At 34.6% G+C, this 15752-nt stretch overlaps 1 protein-coding gene across 1 annotated transcript in view; it reads right to left on the bottom strand.

Annotated features, from left to right (window-relative positions):
- The window catches only part of LOC143232040 (unconventional myosin-Vb-like), a 229144-nt gene that overhangs the window by 62696 nt on the left and 150696 nt on the right, over positions 1 to 15752 (bottom strand). The window contains 1 exon segment of the mRNA XM_076467051.1: positions 6705 to 6866. Within this exon segment, the coding sequence (XP_076323166.1) occupies positions 6705 to 6866 (162 nt within the window).

Here is a 15752-nt window from a genome sequence, read left to right as displayed (position 1 = left end):
AGCAGCTCTTAAGAGCTAGCTATAGAGAGGAAATGTAGTTAAAATGTCAGAAAAACAGTGAAAAGATGTTAATTTCATAGTTCCTGTTTGAAGTTGAACAAGGCTATGTGAAACAACTATATTTCAAAACGATAGTAGTATTCGTCACACGATAAGAACCAGCCGCCTGAAGGTTTGCTTGTATTATAAAACAACTAGCATATAACCCGTCAAAAATGATGGATCAAGTACTATTACTCCTACTCCATAGTGTACCCTAGGGTAAAACTTGATAACTAATTGAAATAAATAAATTTTGCGAAATCAAGCTTGAACATCAAAGAGGCAGAAAAGTGGAGTTGAAGCAGTCAAACGTCGGTAAATTTCTTTGTGAGCCAATCAAAATGAAGATAATTCACGAAACGAATTTGTAGCGTATTCATCTTCTACACTTCCATACAGTTTCTTTAGAAGTAACTTTTGATTTGTCAACTTTTGATCTATCAAACCACAGATCTGCTCAATTAGGTTGAGATCAGGGCTCTGTGTGGACCATTGCATCATTTGAATGACTCTAGTAGCTTCTTTATTATCTACGTAATGCATGGGTGGCATGAATAATAATTATTATTAGTAAACTCCTTCACCAATAATACACAAACCGCTGGTTATACCATGACGGATTAGCAACTGAAGGTACTTGTACTGGTCCATTATTCCATCTATCTTGCAAATATCTCCTGTCGTCTCAGCAGAAAAACACCTCTAAACTATCACACTGTCTCCCATGCTTCATGATAGGTGCTATGCATTGATGTATCTTTCACCGTTTTCCGCCGGACGAACAACTTACGCTTTAAACCAAATATTTTAAACTTAGACTCATCCGTTCATTACACCCTTTTCCAATCGTCAACAGTCTACTTTTTTGTACTTTGTAACAAATTTCAGTCTCTTGACAATACTTGAAGATCGAAGTAAAGATTTTAAACTGCTACATGACCAAAATATTCCATTCTCGTTGAGTTTTCTGCAAATCTGGACATTTTTTCTTGTTTGGTATATGGTCATTTATCTAATGCTTCAGATCAGTGGTAGTATTCATTTTGTCCCAAAAGGCGGAATAAACGAAGGTACTTAACATCAGTATCACTGAGTTTAGGTGTTCTGCCTCTTCCTTTCCTATTTTCAGACTTACCTGTCTCTGCCTCACGATCTAGGGTGTACTTCACAGTGTTTGGGGAACATTCAAAGTCTGCAGCAGTTTATCGGAGAATCAAACAAGCATCACGTAAGGCTTTTATGTGAACTATCCGCTCCACTGGTGAGCCATATTAAAATAAGCAACTCTTAACAGCCAGTCGTAACAAATGGAGCAAGATGCGCGAATTACCTGGTGAAATATATTTAAGATAAATTATTTCAGCTTTTACACGGAAGGAAAACTGAAGCCACAAATTCTCGAACATGTGAAAGATTCCAAATGTTCTGCGGTGCTTTAGGGTCGTAGTATGACAACAAACATAATATATATATAGTGTTAAACACTGTTTTTTTATCAAGTTTTATTTGTGAAGTGCTATTAAATTGATTTATTCTAACAAACAACGGTACCATATACTGGTTCTTTGCTAGCTTCTATATAGGATACCATGTCACTTGTTTGAAACCCTAAATTTGACCAGTATGTTCACTGAAGCAGAATCCTTATGACATGTCCTTGATACAAGTAGAGGAAATTCCAAAGAATGATTAGAATTCTCACCCTGGCACATTCGAATGTCAACAGGAGTCAGCGAAACGTTACCATAATGAAATTTACATTCTGTAATGGCATGGAAGAATTAGCCCCATAAAATAAAAAGAATGATAAAATATTATCTTATCCTAACACAGTACTGTACAGACAACACATATTGAAAAATATTTGTTGATCTCTTAACTTTGAGTCTCTGTTGCTTAAATAAGTTTGTTTGTTTTTATTAAAAACACTGGTGATATAACAGAAAATAGCTTAAATCAACAGCGATGCAAGTTTAAATTGAATCGATATTTATACTTTCATGGTAAATTGTGTTCACTTCGCTCTAGGTGATCCCACACTGCGTCTTTATTGTAGGCTTATCATACCAACACTTACTACACTTATAAGGTTTCACAACACCCCCTTCCTCACGTGTCCTCTTGTACCTCATCACAAAATCGTATTGAATAGACAGTAATCGAACTGTTCTATCTGAATTAATACATTTTGGCTTTTACTACTTTTCCTATTTGATGAAATCAAGCATGAAGTGATACACGCTGACTTTTATATAGGATAGATGAGAATTAATGGTCTGAGGGCCTAGTAGTGTTGATTTATAATGAGTACTTTAAGAATCAAATGTTATCAGTAAGTAATAAGAATAATTGATTTAAAGACATATTAGTGATAAGCATACAATGGAGAAAAAAACAGGAACATAGGTATACTTAAGGAAACCTTTAGACGATATTTTGATAAATCAATCGTTATTTGCGTGAAATAATGGTTAACTTATGAAACACTTAACACTGAGCTACTTCCCATCAGCTGCCATTGCATATTGAATGACTATCAATCTAAAGCTTCAAACTTAGCGTCCCTGGTCTGAAAAGCATTAAGTAAAGTTTCCCACACTCCCTCTTCGTCCTTTTCCAAGAAAAACTCAGTAATATGATATGTTGTTTGCAACAAACGTGGACACTTAAGCTTGATACCATACGTTAGTTTTCTGCATGCATGGCTAGTGTGTTCAGCAAAAACCAGCTACGTCTTCAAACTATAGTTGTACCGATGTGTAAAATCACTTAGCAGATAATTTACATGGAAGAGTGTTCTCCTAGACCGTAATATAACTGCTTTTCCTGTTTCTAATATGCATGAAACGTGGTCAGTTCACAACGACTTTTGTCATTAAAAGCTAAAGATCTTCTATTAAGATATTTTTTCACACATTAACTTTGTAGAATCTCCCTGAAGAATTACGAAAAACGATATGTCTTAACAACACAAAACAGAACAATGATATTCTTCTCGTTTGTGAAAAATAATGAAAACAATACAGTTTTGTGTCATTAGATTTATAATGTTTCTTTTGCTTACAATAATCAATAGTGAGAAATTACGTTCCGTTGCGAACAACGTTACGACAAACTAAACAGATTGCGTGGATTACTTTCTTTCTGGATAATTTAAATGATGCGATCTGTAAAAATATTCAAGAATAGACCCTACTACCATTATTAACTGTATAAGACTAGACCCTACTACCATTATTAACTGTATCAGACCAACGTTGACTATTTATAACTTACTTCAGAAAGATCAGTCCTGGAGTTCAAGCTCATCTTGTTTGGCGATAAAGAATCGTTGTGACTTTGAATAAACATCTTAACACCGTTTCCCCGGTATCGATAAAACAACCAAAATATTTGTACATGCTGGTTTATACAGGCCTAAGTAATCTCTGAAGTAAACAGTGACAAAAAATCGTTGTTATATTGATCAAAAAGCTCAACCTGGTTTTCTAAATCTCAATAAAACAACCATAATATTTGCATGCGTTGGTTTTCATTACAGGCTTAAGTAATAACTGAAGTAAATGGGAAGAAAAGACAATTGCTATTTTAACCAAGAAGTTTAGCCTAATTTCCTGGAGATCATGAAGACAGTCCAGTACAACATCTATCTTTGACAACGCTCTGTGCGAATGTACCGCTCGCATTATCCGTGGTACGACCCTTAAAACAACCATATATACTGCATATTTACAAAGTTGTTAGCTCTATTGTACTTATGAGTACTGAATATTGTACGTTAATAAGTAACTGTACCAAAAGCAATCACTGGGATTGGCTAAAACTACTGAGGGTACATTTAGAATTTTATGCGGATAAGCGATCCTTCCAAACAGCCCATGTTCACTGCTGGAAGACTTAACATTTGGAAGACTTGAACATTTCACCAAGAGAAGTGGAGGACGGCAGTTTTTTGAACGTGTATTACGAAAGAAATATCTTTAATCAATAAAGGAGTACACTGCTGGTATTGTATTTACAAAGGTTTGAATTTCACGCAAAGCTACTCGAGGGTTATCTGTGCTAGCCGTCCCTAATTTAGCAGTGTAAGACTAGAGGAAAGGCAGCTAGTCATCACCACCCACTTTTGGGCTACTCTTTTACCAACAAATAGTGGGATTGACCGTCACATAACAGCACCCCAACGACTGAAAGGGTGAGCATGTTTGGTGTGACGGAGATTCGAACCCGCGACCCTCAGATTACGAGTCCAACGCCTTAACCCATCCACCTGGCCATGCCGAGCCAGTTACAAAGGGAAAACGCATGTTTTACGTTTCTTACAACTCATTTGATAATGTCCATGACAGCGGAAAACGACAAATGTATCACTGACCCAAGTCTTACAGGATCTCGTTCTTTTTTTTTTTCAAATTGCGTAGAGAAACACGTGAAAAGCTTTGACATTAACACTAAAAAATAAAGGTGGCCACTCGAAAATTATTCAATGACATAAAGACATTTTTTTCAATATTTGGCACTGAACAGTTTATCCACCTCAGTTAAAACGAAACTATGTATCAATATAGAAACTGTAACTTATAAAATTCCTTGGAATTTCGGATTTCTTAACACAAAAACATATTCAACGGGCGGTAACAAATGGCACAAGAGGCGCTAATTACCTGGTAAATTATATTTAAGATAAATTGTCTCATCTTCTACACGGGAGGAAAACTGAAGCCACGAATTCTCGAATATGTGATTCCAAATGTTCTGTGGTGTTTTTAAGACTATACAATAATATTATTTCTAATATTTTCAATCCATGAGCGGAATTAATTTTTTTCACGTGCACCAGTATCATGGAAATTTGTGATTGTGCGCTACCAGTTTTTTTTTTTTTTTTTAGGTGGGTATTTTTAGAACATTCAATCTACTGGATCATTAGGCCGCTTTCAGGGGCGGTCAGATACCCAAGCCCGTGTTTCCTTTCGCTTGATGTATAATATTGATATGAGTATAGTAGCCCGCCGAGTCCTTCTATTCCTTTTTTGTTGTTTTTAGCTGACTAGGCATTTAGGCTTAAATCCGCCACTGGCCATTTTTCATTGCTATCAGTTGGTTATTTGGTCTTTAGGCCTATCGGCTGCCAGGATCATTAAGTCAGTCAACGTATTGAGACACTTCACCATTACTGAGGGTGTGAGCGGTTGGAACAATAAAATGCGTGGAATTTGATTGGTTGTTGTGCGCCCGCGCAGAACAGAAGGAACATTGCTATACAATCAACGTTAGCTAAACAAAAGAATACAACCATCTAAAACCAATATTATTCAAACAGAACAACTATCTTTCATTATTCGACATTTTAAGACATCAGAATCTAAAATTAAGACTTTGAAGCTTTTGTTGTTCTTGTTGAAGCTGCAGAATACTGAGGTTAATTTCAAGGCTAATAGAAAATCTATGATCTTACGGTCAACCACATAAACTTATAGTTGTCAATAATATAACAGTAAGTGAAAGGAACGCACACAGATATCCATTAGATATAAACAATATTTTTGTTATTTCACGCTTCGTGAATGCCATAGCTTAAAACTCGTTGTCAGCAGAGTAACCTAGTGTTATATAAAAACGGATTCTTGTTTGGCATTTATAGATAACCAATCTTTATTTGTTGTATCCATGAACAGATAATAAATATTTAAAGGGTAGGCACAAGACATTACAGTTGTTTTATACATTAGAATAGAAACCAAACCGCCTCTGTCAGATTGAAGATGTTTTTCAGACCCCGACAATAATAGTAAATGATAAGACAATGAGAGACACAGTTTAGCCACTTAGACTGGTAAGTTTTTGCTTCGTTTTTAATGGTTCAATATTTTATTGAACGTTTGAAAAAATGGCGTAATCGCAAATATCAACCATTATCCAGAGTAGGCAAGGATATTCAGATTTACGCAGATACATCTCAATGAGTTTCATTCCAAGGGATTTGAGGCTTGTAAAGATAAATACATGTGAATTTGCAAAGAAGACGAAACTGTCACCCGAATAATATAAATAGAGAAAAAAAATACAAAAACAAAATTGAAATGATTAATTATTCCCGTTTAATGGTTCTACAATAAAATAAAATCATTTATATGACTCATAAATTATCACCACTACTACAACTACTGTTAGAACGATCCAATAAGTTTTACTTATTTTATAAGTTTTACATATCGTCAAAAAAGTCAATGAACTATACCTACTAAAAATATTGTCAGACAGAACCGTTAAGTTTTATAACAAAAATACTGTCAGAGATAAACAAGTTTACCGTTGTGAAAGTTGTCAGAAAGAAACAATAAGTTTTAAAAATACGAATACTGTCGGCAAGAGTTATTAAGTCTTAAGAACACAAACTAGCATTTTCCATAAATATCGTTTTACGTGTATTTCTGCGAAATAATCTTCAACAGAAAACAGTGATCAGTTTCGCCTTTTAACAAGTGTATTTTATCTATATACAACTAAGCCTACAATTGACGCATGCCCGTCATAGGAACTAGCTATGGATGAAGTATCTGTAGCCGTTGACGCATCATTTGTCACTGACCGAGACCTGTATTTACGACAGTATGCAATTGAAATCAATGATTTGGAGATATTTTGTTACAGTAACCTACCTGGTTCCGCGTTCTGCGGGTAGGCAGGAAGAGTATGTCCATTGACTGGAACGCTAGGGGAGCCACCTGTCACGTGCAACCGATTCCGCAACGTTACCAGCTCCGAACTGAGACTGCGCAGTCGCTGCTGAAGATGAACCGCTTCGTTTGATGAAGAAGATTCTGTAAATGTGTAAAAAGTTCCCTCTTAGTGCTCTTGAATTAATTATTAATGAGTCATGAAACTGAACAAAATATTACAAAAATGAAGCGATTAAATAAGATAAAATATAGAGAAAAAGATAAAACAGTTTAATGATATAACTTAGTCACAGAGAAAAGTATTGGACAAAATCTAAAAATAATGGTACTTTTAGACCGAATAAATGGTCCTGCTATTCGAATCATCTAGAAACTCTATATAAATAAGACATGAAGATTCAAGCATTCTTTTTCAAGTATAAACTGTTAATAAGTCAGCAAACATCACATAAGACTGTTAATAAGTCAGAAAACATTACGTAAAACTGTTAATAAGTCAGAAAACATTACATAAAACTGTTAATAAGTCAGAAAACATTACGTAAAACTGTTAATAAGTCAGAAAACATTACGTAAAACTGTTAATAAGTCAGAAAACATTACACAGGTCATTTCAAACAATCCTGACGATCTCATTTTGTTTTCAAACGCAGTGGGCTACTTGTGTTGTGCTCATCACAGGAATTGAACTCCTAATTTGATAGTTATAAACCCTCAGGGTGAGCACCGAACCTTCACATTGTTTAACTGTTTGTTTGGAATTTCGCGCAAAGCTACACGAGGGCTATCTGCGCTAGCTGTCCATAATTTAGCAGCCAGCAAGACAACTAGTCATCACCACCCACCGCCAACTTTTGAGCTACTCATTTATCAATGAACAGTGGGATTGACCATCATTTTAACGCCTCCGTAATACCGACTGAAAGGGCGAGCATGTTTGATGGGAGGGGAATTCGAACCTGCCACCCCAGATTGCCAGTCTAGCGCCCTAACCATCCGACTATACCAGGCCATATAAGTCGTCAAATAGGCGGACATAATAATATTGACCATAAGAAAACTGTACTGTCATTGATTAGGCGTATATTATCGTGTTAGTCAGTCTGATGAGAGGATCCATCAGCCTAGAAATTAGCCAAACCACGATTATGATCTCAAGTTTGCTTACAGTTTGAGATTACTGTAAAAATTTCTATACTAATATAATACCTTCTAATTTTCAAACACTTAATGCGTGCCTATTAAAGACGTGATAGATTGTTTAGGCAGAATATTTATGATGAAACTTTGTAGAATGGACAGCAACTGCTGTGGAGACATAAGTAAAGAGGAGGACGTTTCAAAAGTCTTCCGCCTTTTGTCTACAATATCTGCGAATTTCAATAAAATACTGCTTAAAATTATATACTTTGCAAATATTAAATGTTTTATGTTTTATTTGCTAGAAAACAGGTTTAGTACATATTATTGATATATTAAGTGCTGACAACAACACTGTTAACGTACATCCAACAAAACAAGTCAAATTCCGCCACATACTCATCCGGAAAACTTTAGATAATGTTTTGAGTGCTAACAACAACACTAAATGTACATCCAACGAAACACATCAAATTGCGTCACACACTCATACGGAAAACTTTAGATAATGTTTTGAGTGCTAGCAACAACACTAAATGTACATCCAACGAAACACATCAAATTGCGTCACACACTCATCCGGAAAACTTTAGATAATGTTTTGAGTGCTAGCAACAACACTAAATGTACATCCAACGAAACACATCAAATTGCGTCACACACTCATACGGAAAACTTTAGATAATGTTTTGAGTGCTAGCAACAACACTAAATGTACATCCAACGAAACACATCAAATTGCGTCACACACTCATCCGGAAAACTTTAGATAATGTTTTGAGTGCTAGCAACAACACTAAATGTACATCCAACGAAACACATCAAATTGCGTCACACACTCATACGGAAAACTTGAGACCCAGATAAGTCTTAAAAATTTATTGGCCAAAGAATGTGCTAATAATAATGTCACCATTAGCTATATAAGTAAAATAATATTTGATCAGTAACAGCGGCATGAGTGGATCAGCGGTAAGTTTACAGACTTACAACGCTAAAACTGGAGTTTCGATTCATCGCATATTCTTTAGCTGTGCGCTAAAAATCAACACCAGTAGTAGAACAATATTCAAACCCTATTCATTTCGGAACTGTATGGTTATGAAGCTTCCTATTTGCTAATCGTAAGTTTTACTGTCACTAGCAAGAGTTCGTTTGTGTGTTGTTGTTATTTTAAGCTGACCTGCACAAATTAACGTGCTATTCGACAAGTGCACAGACACACACAAACCAATGAATGAACAAAGTTTTGAGGGTTAACAATTTCTTCTAACTTCACTTCTATACTTCAGTATCGATATTACCCACACGTCAGAAAACTCTGCTCTCGAGTGAGTTTGAAATGCTCGTAGAATAATGATTTTTACAAATTATAGTAACCAACGCTTTCTCACGTGAGATTCAGTAATTTGGAATTGATGCTTTTTTTATATAAATATATACTAAGAACAAACTAAAAGAAAATTTTCATTAAAATGAGGAAATAAAATCCAAACAATTTGAAGACATCGTCCGACCAAAGGTAAGCCAGCTCTTCTTTTCTTTCCTTCTCCTCCCCACCAAGAAACAGACGGTATAATAAAAGCATGGATCAAAACGGACTTCTAAATCTTGAGCTATTAAGCTGAGTAACAAGCTAGTCTCCTGTACAACGCGGTATATTGACTGTCAAAATCTGAAACCCGTTCTGATATACAACTTTCTGTAATCAGTTTTAGTCATCACCTAATGATCATAACTTTAATATAAAAAACAACAACATGGGTTATTGAAACCGCTATTTGCTAATCTACCTAATTTATTTCTTTTCTTGTGTTACGTTCTAGCCAAGCTTCTCGTAAAATCTTAAACCTAATAAACTCTTCACGATTGCTTGAGGGCTAGTAAATAATGTTCACGTTTTAAGTACGAAAATCATCGACAACATGGTTGATTACACTCAACATCGTTAACTTTATTGCTTTTTTTTTACTTTCTTCATATAAATTAATTATATTAATTAACTACATTAACTACATGTAATTAACTACATTAAATTAAACGAAAATATTTTTATTTTGTGTGCCTAGTTAATTGTCCCTTTGAAAACAATGTAGGGAATTATATTTTAAACAAGTTTAATCACTGAATGTGGTGACTAAACCGTAGACAAAGGATCGAAAACTTACGAGTGAAACATCTCTCATTTCCAGCTCATCTGAGTTTTTATTCTCACGTTATTCGGGTTAACTAATTTGTCACCTAGGAAGTTTCAAACTCTCCAAAAACTTTCTAACACTAAAAGGATATACAGAGGTTGAGTAGGTTATTGTAAAGCAATTTTGGAGCCTGTAGTCCAAGCAATTTTGGAGCCTGTAGTCCATGTCTCCATGTCCGTTCTGTTCTATTTGACGAGAGTGCACCTTAACAAAAAGAAGTGGGCTCAGCAGATAGCCTGATGTGGCTTTGCTATGAGAAAACACACACACAACAAAAAGGATAGCTTCTGCTGAAAAATACACTGTCGTAAGCCTATTAAATAATTTTCCCCAAATCGATCAATCTTTGGTCGCATAACACAGCTTACGAAGTGCCAAATATGTTACTTGCAGCAAATTTATATTGGTTATGGCTGATACATGATTTATCGATTTGCGTATTCAAAATATTTTTAAAAAAGGCACTCAATTCACTGTATTTATATTTGTAAACTGAATTATGTCAAATAACGTGATTTCCCAAAATAAACTGTCCATACAGCGTATGCGAGTACATTTTCATTTCCGAAATAAATATCGCTAAATACAGAAAAAATATATATCTTCAGTGTTTTCACAGGGGCAGTAAAAAACATCATATTATATAAACTTTTAAAACTGTGCTTGTAGCTAAGCTTTACCAAGTAACACGCTGAAACCATAACTTCATAAGTGTACAACCGAAACTTTTTAATTTCTAAAAACAACTATGTTCAACGCACAGTACTTTCAACCAGACAAATTAATATAAAGTTTACATACCTGACCACAAAAGCAACACAATTAAAAAATGTATATCACAGCTATCTTACCACAAAACAAACAGAATTAGAAAAAATTATACACGTATATATCTGATCACAAAAATAAAAGAAATAAACTAATTATCTGTACATATATATCTGATCAGGAAATAAATAGAAATAAAAAATGTCTACATTTATCTATCTGATTACAAAAAACAACAAAAACCAGGATTAAATAATTATACGCATATATATCTAATCACAAAAAGAAAATAAATAAAAAAATGTCCTCACATATCCAACCACAAACAAAAGAATTAAAAATGTCTAAACATATCCATATGGCAAAAAAAATGTCTAGACATATCTTATACAAAAGAAACAGAATAAATTATATGTCTATCGACTTATAAATCTATCTGTCTGAAATGATGTGGAGAAAGTCTGTCCTTAGGTGGTGCTGCTAGGAACTTAGAAAGCTTTTTAGTCAGTTGTTTACTGTTTTTATATATATATATATATATGTTTTCCTTGGGAACCTCGCTTCTTTTAACCACAGAGTTTAACGACCTATAATTAACTATACCATACCAAATTCTGATTTGGAACCCAAATTAAAACTGTTATCCTTGACAGAAGGGTTTGGTGCTTGTTAGTGTTTTGTACTGTTTTCGTTGCTGTCATGTCTGAAGGATTCTGTTCTTAATGAGTATGGTTGGTTACTTAATAAAGTAAGAAAAGTAAGCCAGAGGTATGAATCCAAATGCTTATTACATTCAGCTTAAAGGTAGGATGCCAGAAATAAGAAAATAAATGTCTAATACATTCAACTGACAGGAAGGACGTTCATTAAACCACCTGTCAGAAGAAAAGATTCAAGTCATGAATTACCTGTAAAATATTTAACCTGTTGCTGCTCTTTATTTATATATGATCAATAACAAAAAACATCAACAGAGTTGATTTTCTTAATACAATTTTCTTTTGTTTAAAGTAAAACTGTAAAAGATATTCAAGCACAATGTATTCATCTCTACCTACACAAAGCAGCATATAATGAAACTGATGTAATGTTTCTAAAAAAAATGTTTTTAGAGGTAACAACAGACTGTTAATACATTGTTTGACTGGCAGAAAATTGTTGTTCGTGCTAAGTTTTCCTACAGAAATCATATAAATGCTTATTTTGGTAGAATAAAATTATTATTGTTGTTACTATTTCTACCAGAAGCTAGAGATGTTGTACTGTTCATGAACCATGATAGTGTGGTTTGTAATAGGAAGAGCAAATAAATTGCAGAAAACCTTAACAGAACGTCAGGACAGAAAACACCTTAAACAGCAAAGATTCAGTTTCTGCAACACTTTAAAACCTTTCCTATTGACTGCTAAGGCTGTGCACATGGAGTTGCACAAAAACAGCACATGTTAGACTTATGAGGAAAAGAAAATCCGTCCAAACGGCCCTTGTCCTAATTCCTCTTCTTACTATCATAATTCATTTGATAGCCACTAACAAAAATGACTTGGTGTATTGCACCTAAACCTTTTGCAAAATACTAAATAAGGTACTGCGAAGGTCTTAAGGGTATTACTTTCATCTATATTTTGCATAAGCTAAAAAATATCATAACTTCAGCGAAAACGATGTTATCATTACCCTCGAAGTTAGCTTTATGACAAATATAAGGTGTTTCTTTAAAAAGCTGAAACAGGAATTATCAGCCAATAACAGATGATCATTAGATGACTATAGCAATACTTTGTATGTACACTATACAGCATGTGTTATTAGGAAGCCAACCACTATTATGTAAGAAGTGAAGTAAAAAACATCAATCATATGCAATTTTATTACACACATTCATATAAAAACTTACTTTAAAAGGCACAAACATTTACTTAAAACTATGTTTTAGACGTATATATTTTATTTGAAAAGGTTGTTTTGCAATTGGTATTTTTTTCATGCATTATGTATAAAGAATTCAGTTACATAGAAAATATAAATGTGCATTATATTCTCTATAAAATCTGCATTACAATCTCCAGCTGTAGCTTAACATTTTACATCTAGACGTAATGTGATCAAACAGTCAATAGTTACAGTAAATCATCATGAACCGTATCAGCTAATTACTAGCTATGTTTTATATTATTACGGTATATAAATTAGTTACCATATCAAATAATTCTTTGCCCATAGTTGTCATTCTAGATAAGAGAATGGAGCCAATATAGGAGTTTTAGTTTGAGTAAGTAATGTCTACAGTATCTTCAGCCTTGTTTGCTTACTTTTTTAAAATCCTTATTAGCAGGATTTTAAATTCACAATTGTATATTTATCTTATAACCTTATATTTGCAACGCGTTCTTCTCTGAAAGCTAGGTAAGCGAAACTAGTGTGTACGTGTACAGAAGAAATCTTTAGTCGATGTCTTCAATACGTTATGAGCTATGTGTCTATTAATAGTCAGAAGACTGTAGATGATAAATGAATGACTTTTACTATAAACAACAGAAACGGAAAGGGTAATTCTTTCTACTGTGTAACAACTGCCAACAAGTTAATAACAAAACCTACCACCAGGGAGTTGGTGTAATGAAATGTCTTTATATATCAAGAAGCCAGAAATGGTTTTTAACGTTGCTAGTAGAAGTCTGTGAACCCAGATACGATTAATTAATATATAATTACAGGTGTGATTACACTAAACTAAGACTCATGTAACAAGTTAAGAAACAGGTATTGACGTTTCTTGTCCCTCTGTATCTGTAAACTCATACCATTAAAAACTGGGTTTCGATACGGTGGTGGGCAGAGCATAGATAGCCCATTGTGTAATCTTGTGCTTAATTCTAAACAAACAGACACATAATTGACACTTCTTGTCCCCCCCCAGTGGCACGGTGGTATGTCCGTGAACTCATACCGTGAAAAACCGGGTTTCGATACCCGTGGTGGGCAAAGCACAGATAGTCCATTGGGAAGTTTTATGCTTAATTCTAAAAACAAATAATTGACTTTTCTTGCTCCCCAGTAGCACAGCAGTATGTCTACGGACTTACAACGCTAAAAATCAGGGTTTCGATACCCCTTGTGGGCAGAGCACAGATAGCCCATTGTGTAGCTTTGTTTTTAATTACAAACAACAATACTATGCTATCAATGTAAAATATTTATAATAACTAAAAATATGTATAATAGAGGTCGCTCGTGGTCTTTTTCAAAATTTATTTCATGATTACTGCGACGATTAAAAAAACATTTTACACTCGAATTAATCGAAACAATTTCATAAAAACTATTAAGGTCGGGGAAAATAATGTTTATTTGTGTGTAAGAATCTACATTTTGAGCATAAAGCTTTCGATGTATTACAGTTGTTTGCCAGGTGGTTAAGGCACTCGACTCGTAATTTGAGAGTTGCGGGTTCGAATCCCTTTCGTGCCAAACATGCTCGCCCTCTCAGCCGTAGAGGCGTTATAACTACGGTCAATCCTACTATTCGTTGGTAAAAGAGTAGACCTCGAATTGGCGCCGGATGGTGATGACTAGCTGCCTTCCCTCTAGTCTTACACTGCTAAATTAGGGACGGCTAGGGCAGATAGCTCTCGAGTAGCTTTGCGCGAAATTAAAAAACAAAACAAAATTATTTGCTTAATTTCGCGAAATGCTACGAGAGAGTTACATAAACTAACCGTCTTTAATGTTGAAGTAATAGACTAGAGGTGAGACAGCTAGTCAACACCACCCACCGCCAACACCTGGACCACTCTTTTACCAACGAATAGTGGGATTAACAGTTACATTATAATGTGCCTACGGCTAAAGGGTGATTATGTTCAATGATGGGATTCGAACCCGTGACCCTCAGATTGCGAGTCAAGTAGTGTGTATTACTAAAGAGGTTTCTCATAACCTTGATGCTCACGTTTATCACGAATTTGGTCATGAAACGTTATGAAAGACCAGTGTTACTAAACCGATTACTTAAGGCCTCTCATGATTTAATTCAGGGCCAAGCCGTACGAAGAAAAACAAAATAAATCTACCTTATATTTGTTATTGCACTCTTTGGTCAAACGCAACATATATTTGTAAGTTTTTTATTAATTCATCAACAAACGGAATGCGAATACTTTCGGGTTTCTTCTCTCTGTAAAACATTATTAAGAGACAGTGTTAGAAGCGAAGCTAAACATTCAAGTTTTAATTTTAATATAATGCATCATTTCTTTAATAAGGAGCTGCATTACTCGTTGTGTTCGAGGTTTTCTATTAAAGTAACTCCGGTTCAATCCCCGTCTCTGTATTAATAATGGATTCCAGTTCATAGAATTAGTGGGTGTTTGGGAAAATCAATCGAATTATTCATTTATCCACCTATCTACACAATGTCGGTGTTCGATAAAACGTTTCTAATTTGAACTTATTTTGCCAGTCTGTCCGAAGAAAGACAAAATACAAAAACAGTAAAATACCTGAACGATTACTTGCTAATGTCCAGTTTTATGTTTAATCACTGTTTTAACTTCGAACCCATGAACGGTAAGTTCCTTAATAAAGGAACCAGTGATGTGGACAAATATAACAAGTTATGAACAGCATTGTTACTAAGTCTTTGGCTAATTTATCTCGAGACACTTGAAATAATTTTAGTTGGAAAGTTAAGCTTCGTGAAGTGTTAGGTTTTGCTTAAGAAATAAAGCCATCTCTGGAATAAAAGACGAGACAAGCGTATAGGACAATGCACATTATAAAGACTAACACAATATGTTAGAGTTGTGCTCACTCCATACTATGTTCCAGCAGTTAGCTGTAGAAGTCTTCGTTCAATAACACGTGCGTGCATTCATTTAAACACCTATTCAGTCATAGAGACGCTGCGTTTAATGACATT

This window comes from Tachypleus tridentatus, chromosome 11 (assembly GCF_004210375.1).
Source record: "Tachypleus tridentatus isolate NWPU-2018 chromosome 11, ASM421037v1, whole genome shotgun sequence".
NCBI classification, from domain to species: domain Eukaryota; kingdom Metazoa; phylum Arthropoda; class Merostomata; order Xiphosura; family Limulidae; genus Tachypleus; species Tachypleus tridentatus.
Note: the sequence above shows the minus strand (reverse complement) of the source record. Positions and strands in the feature narration are given on the sequence as shown.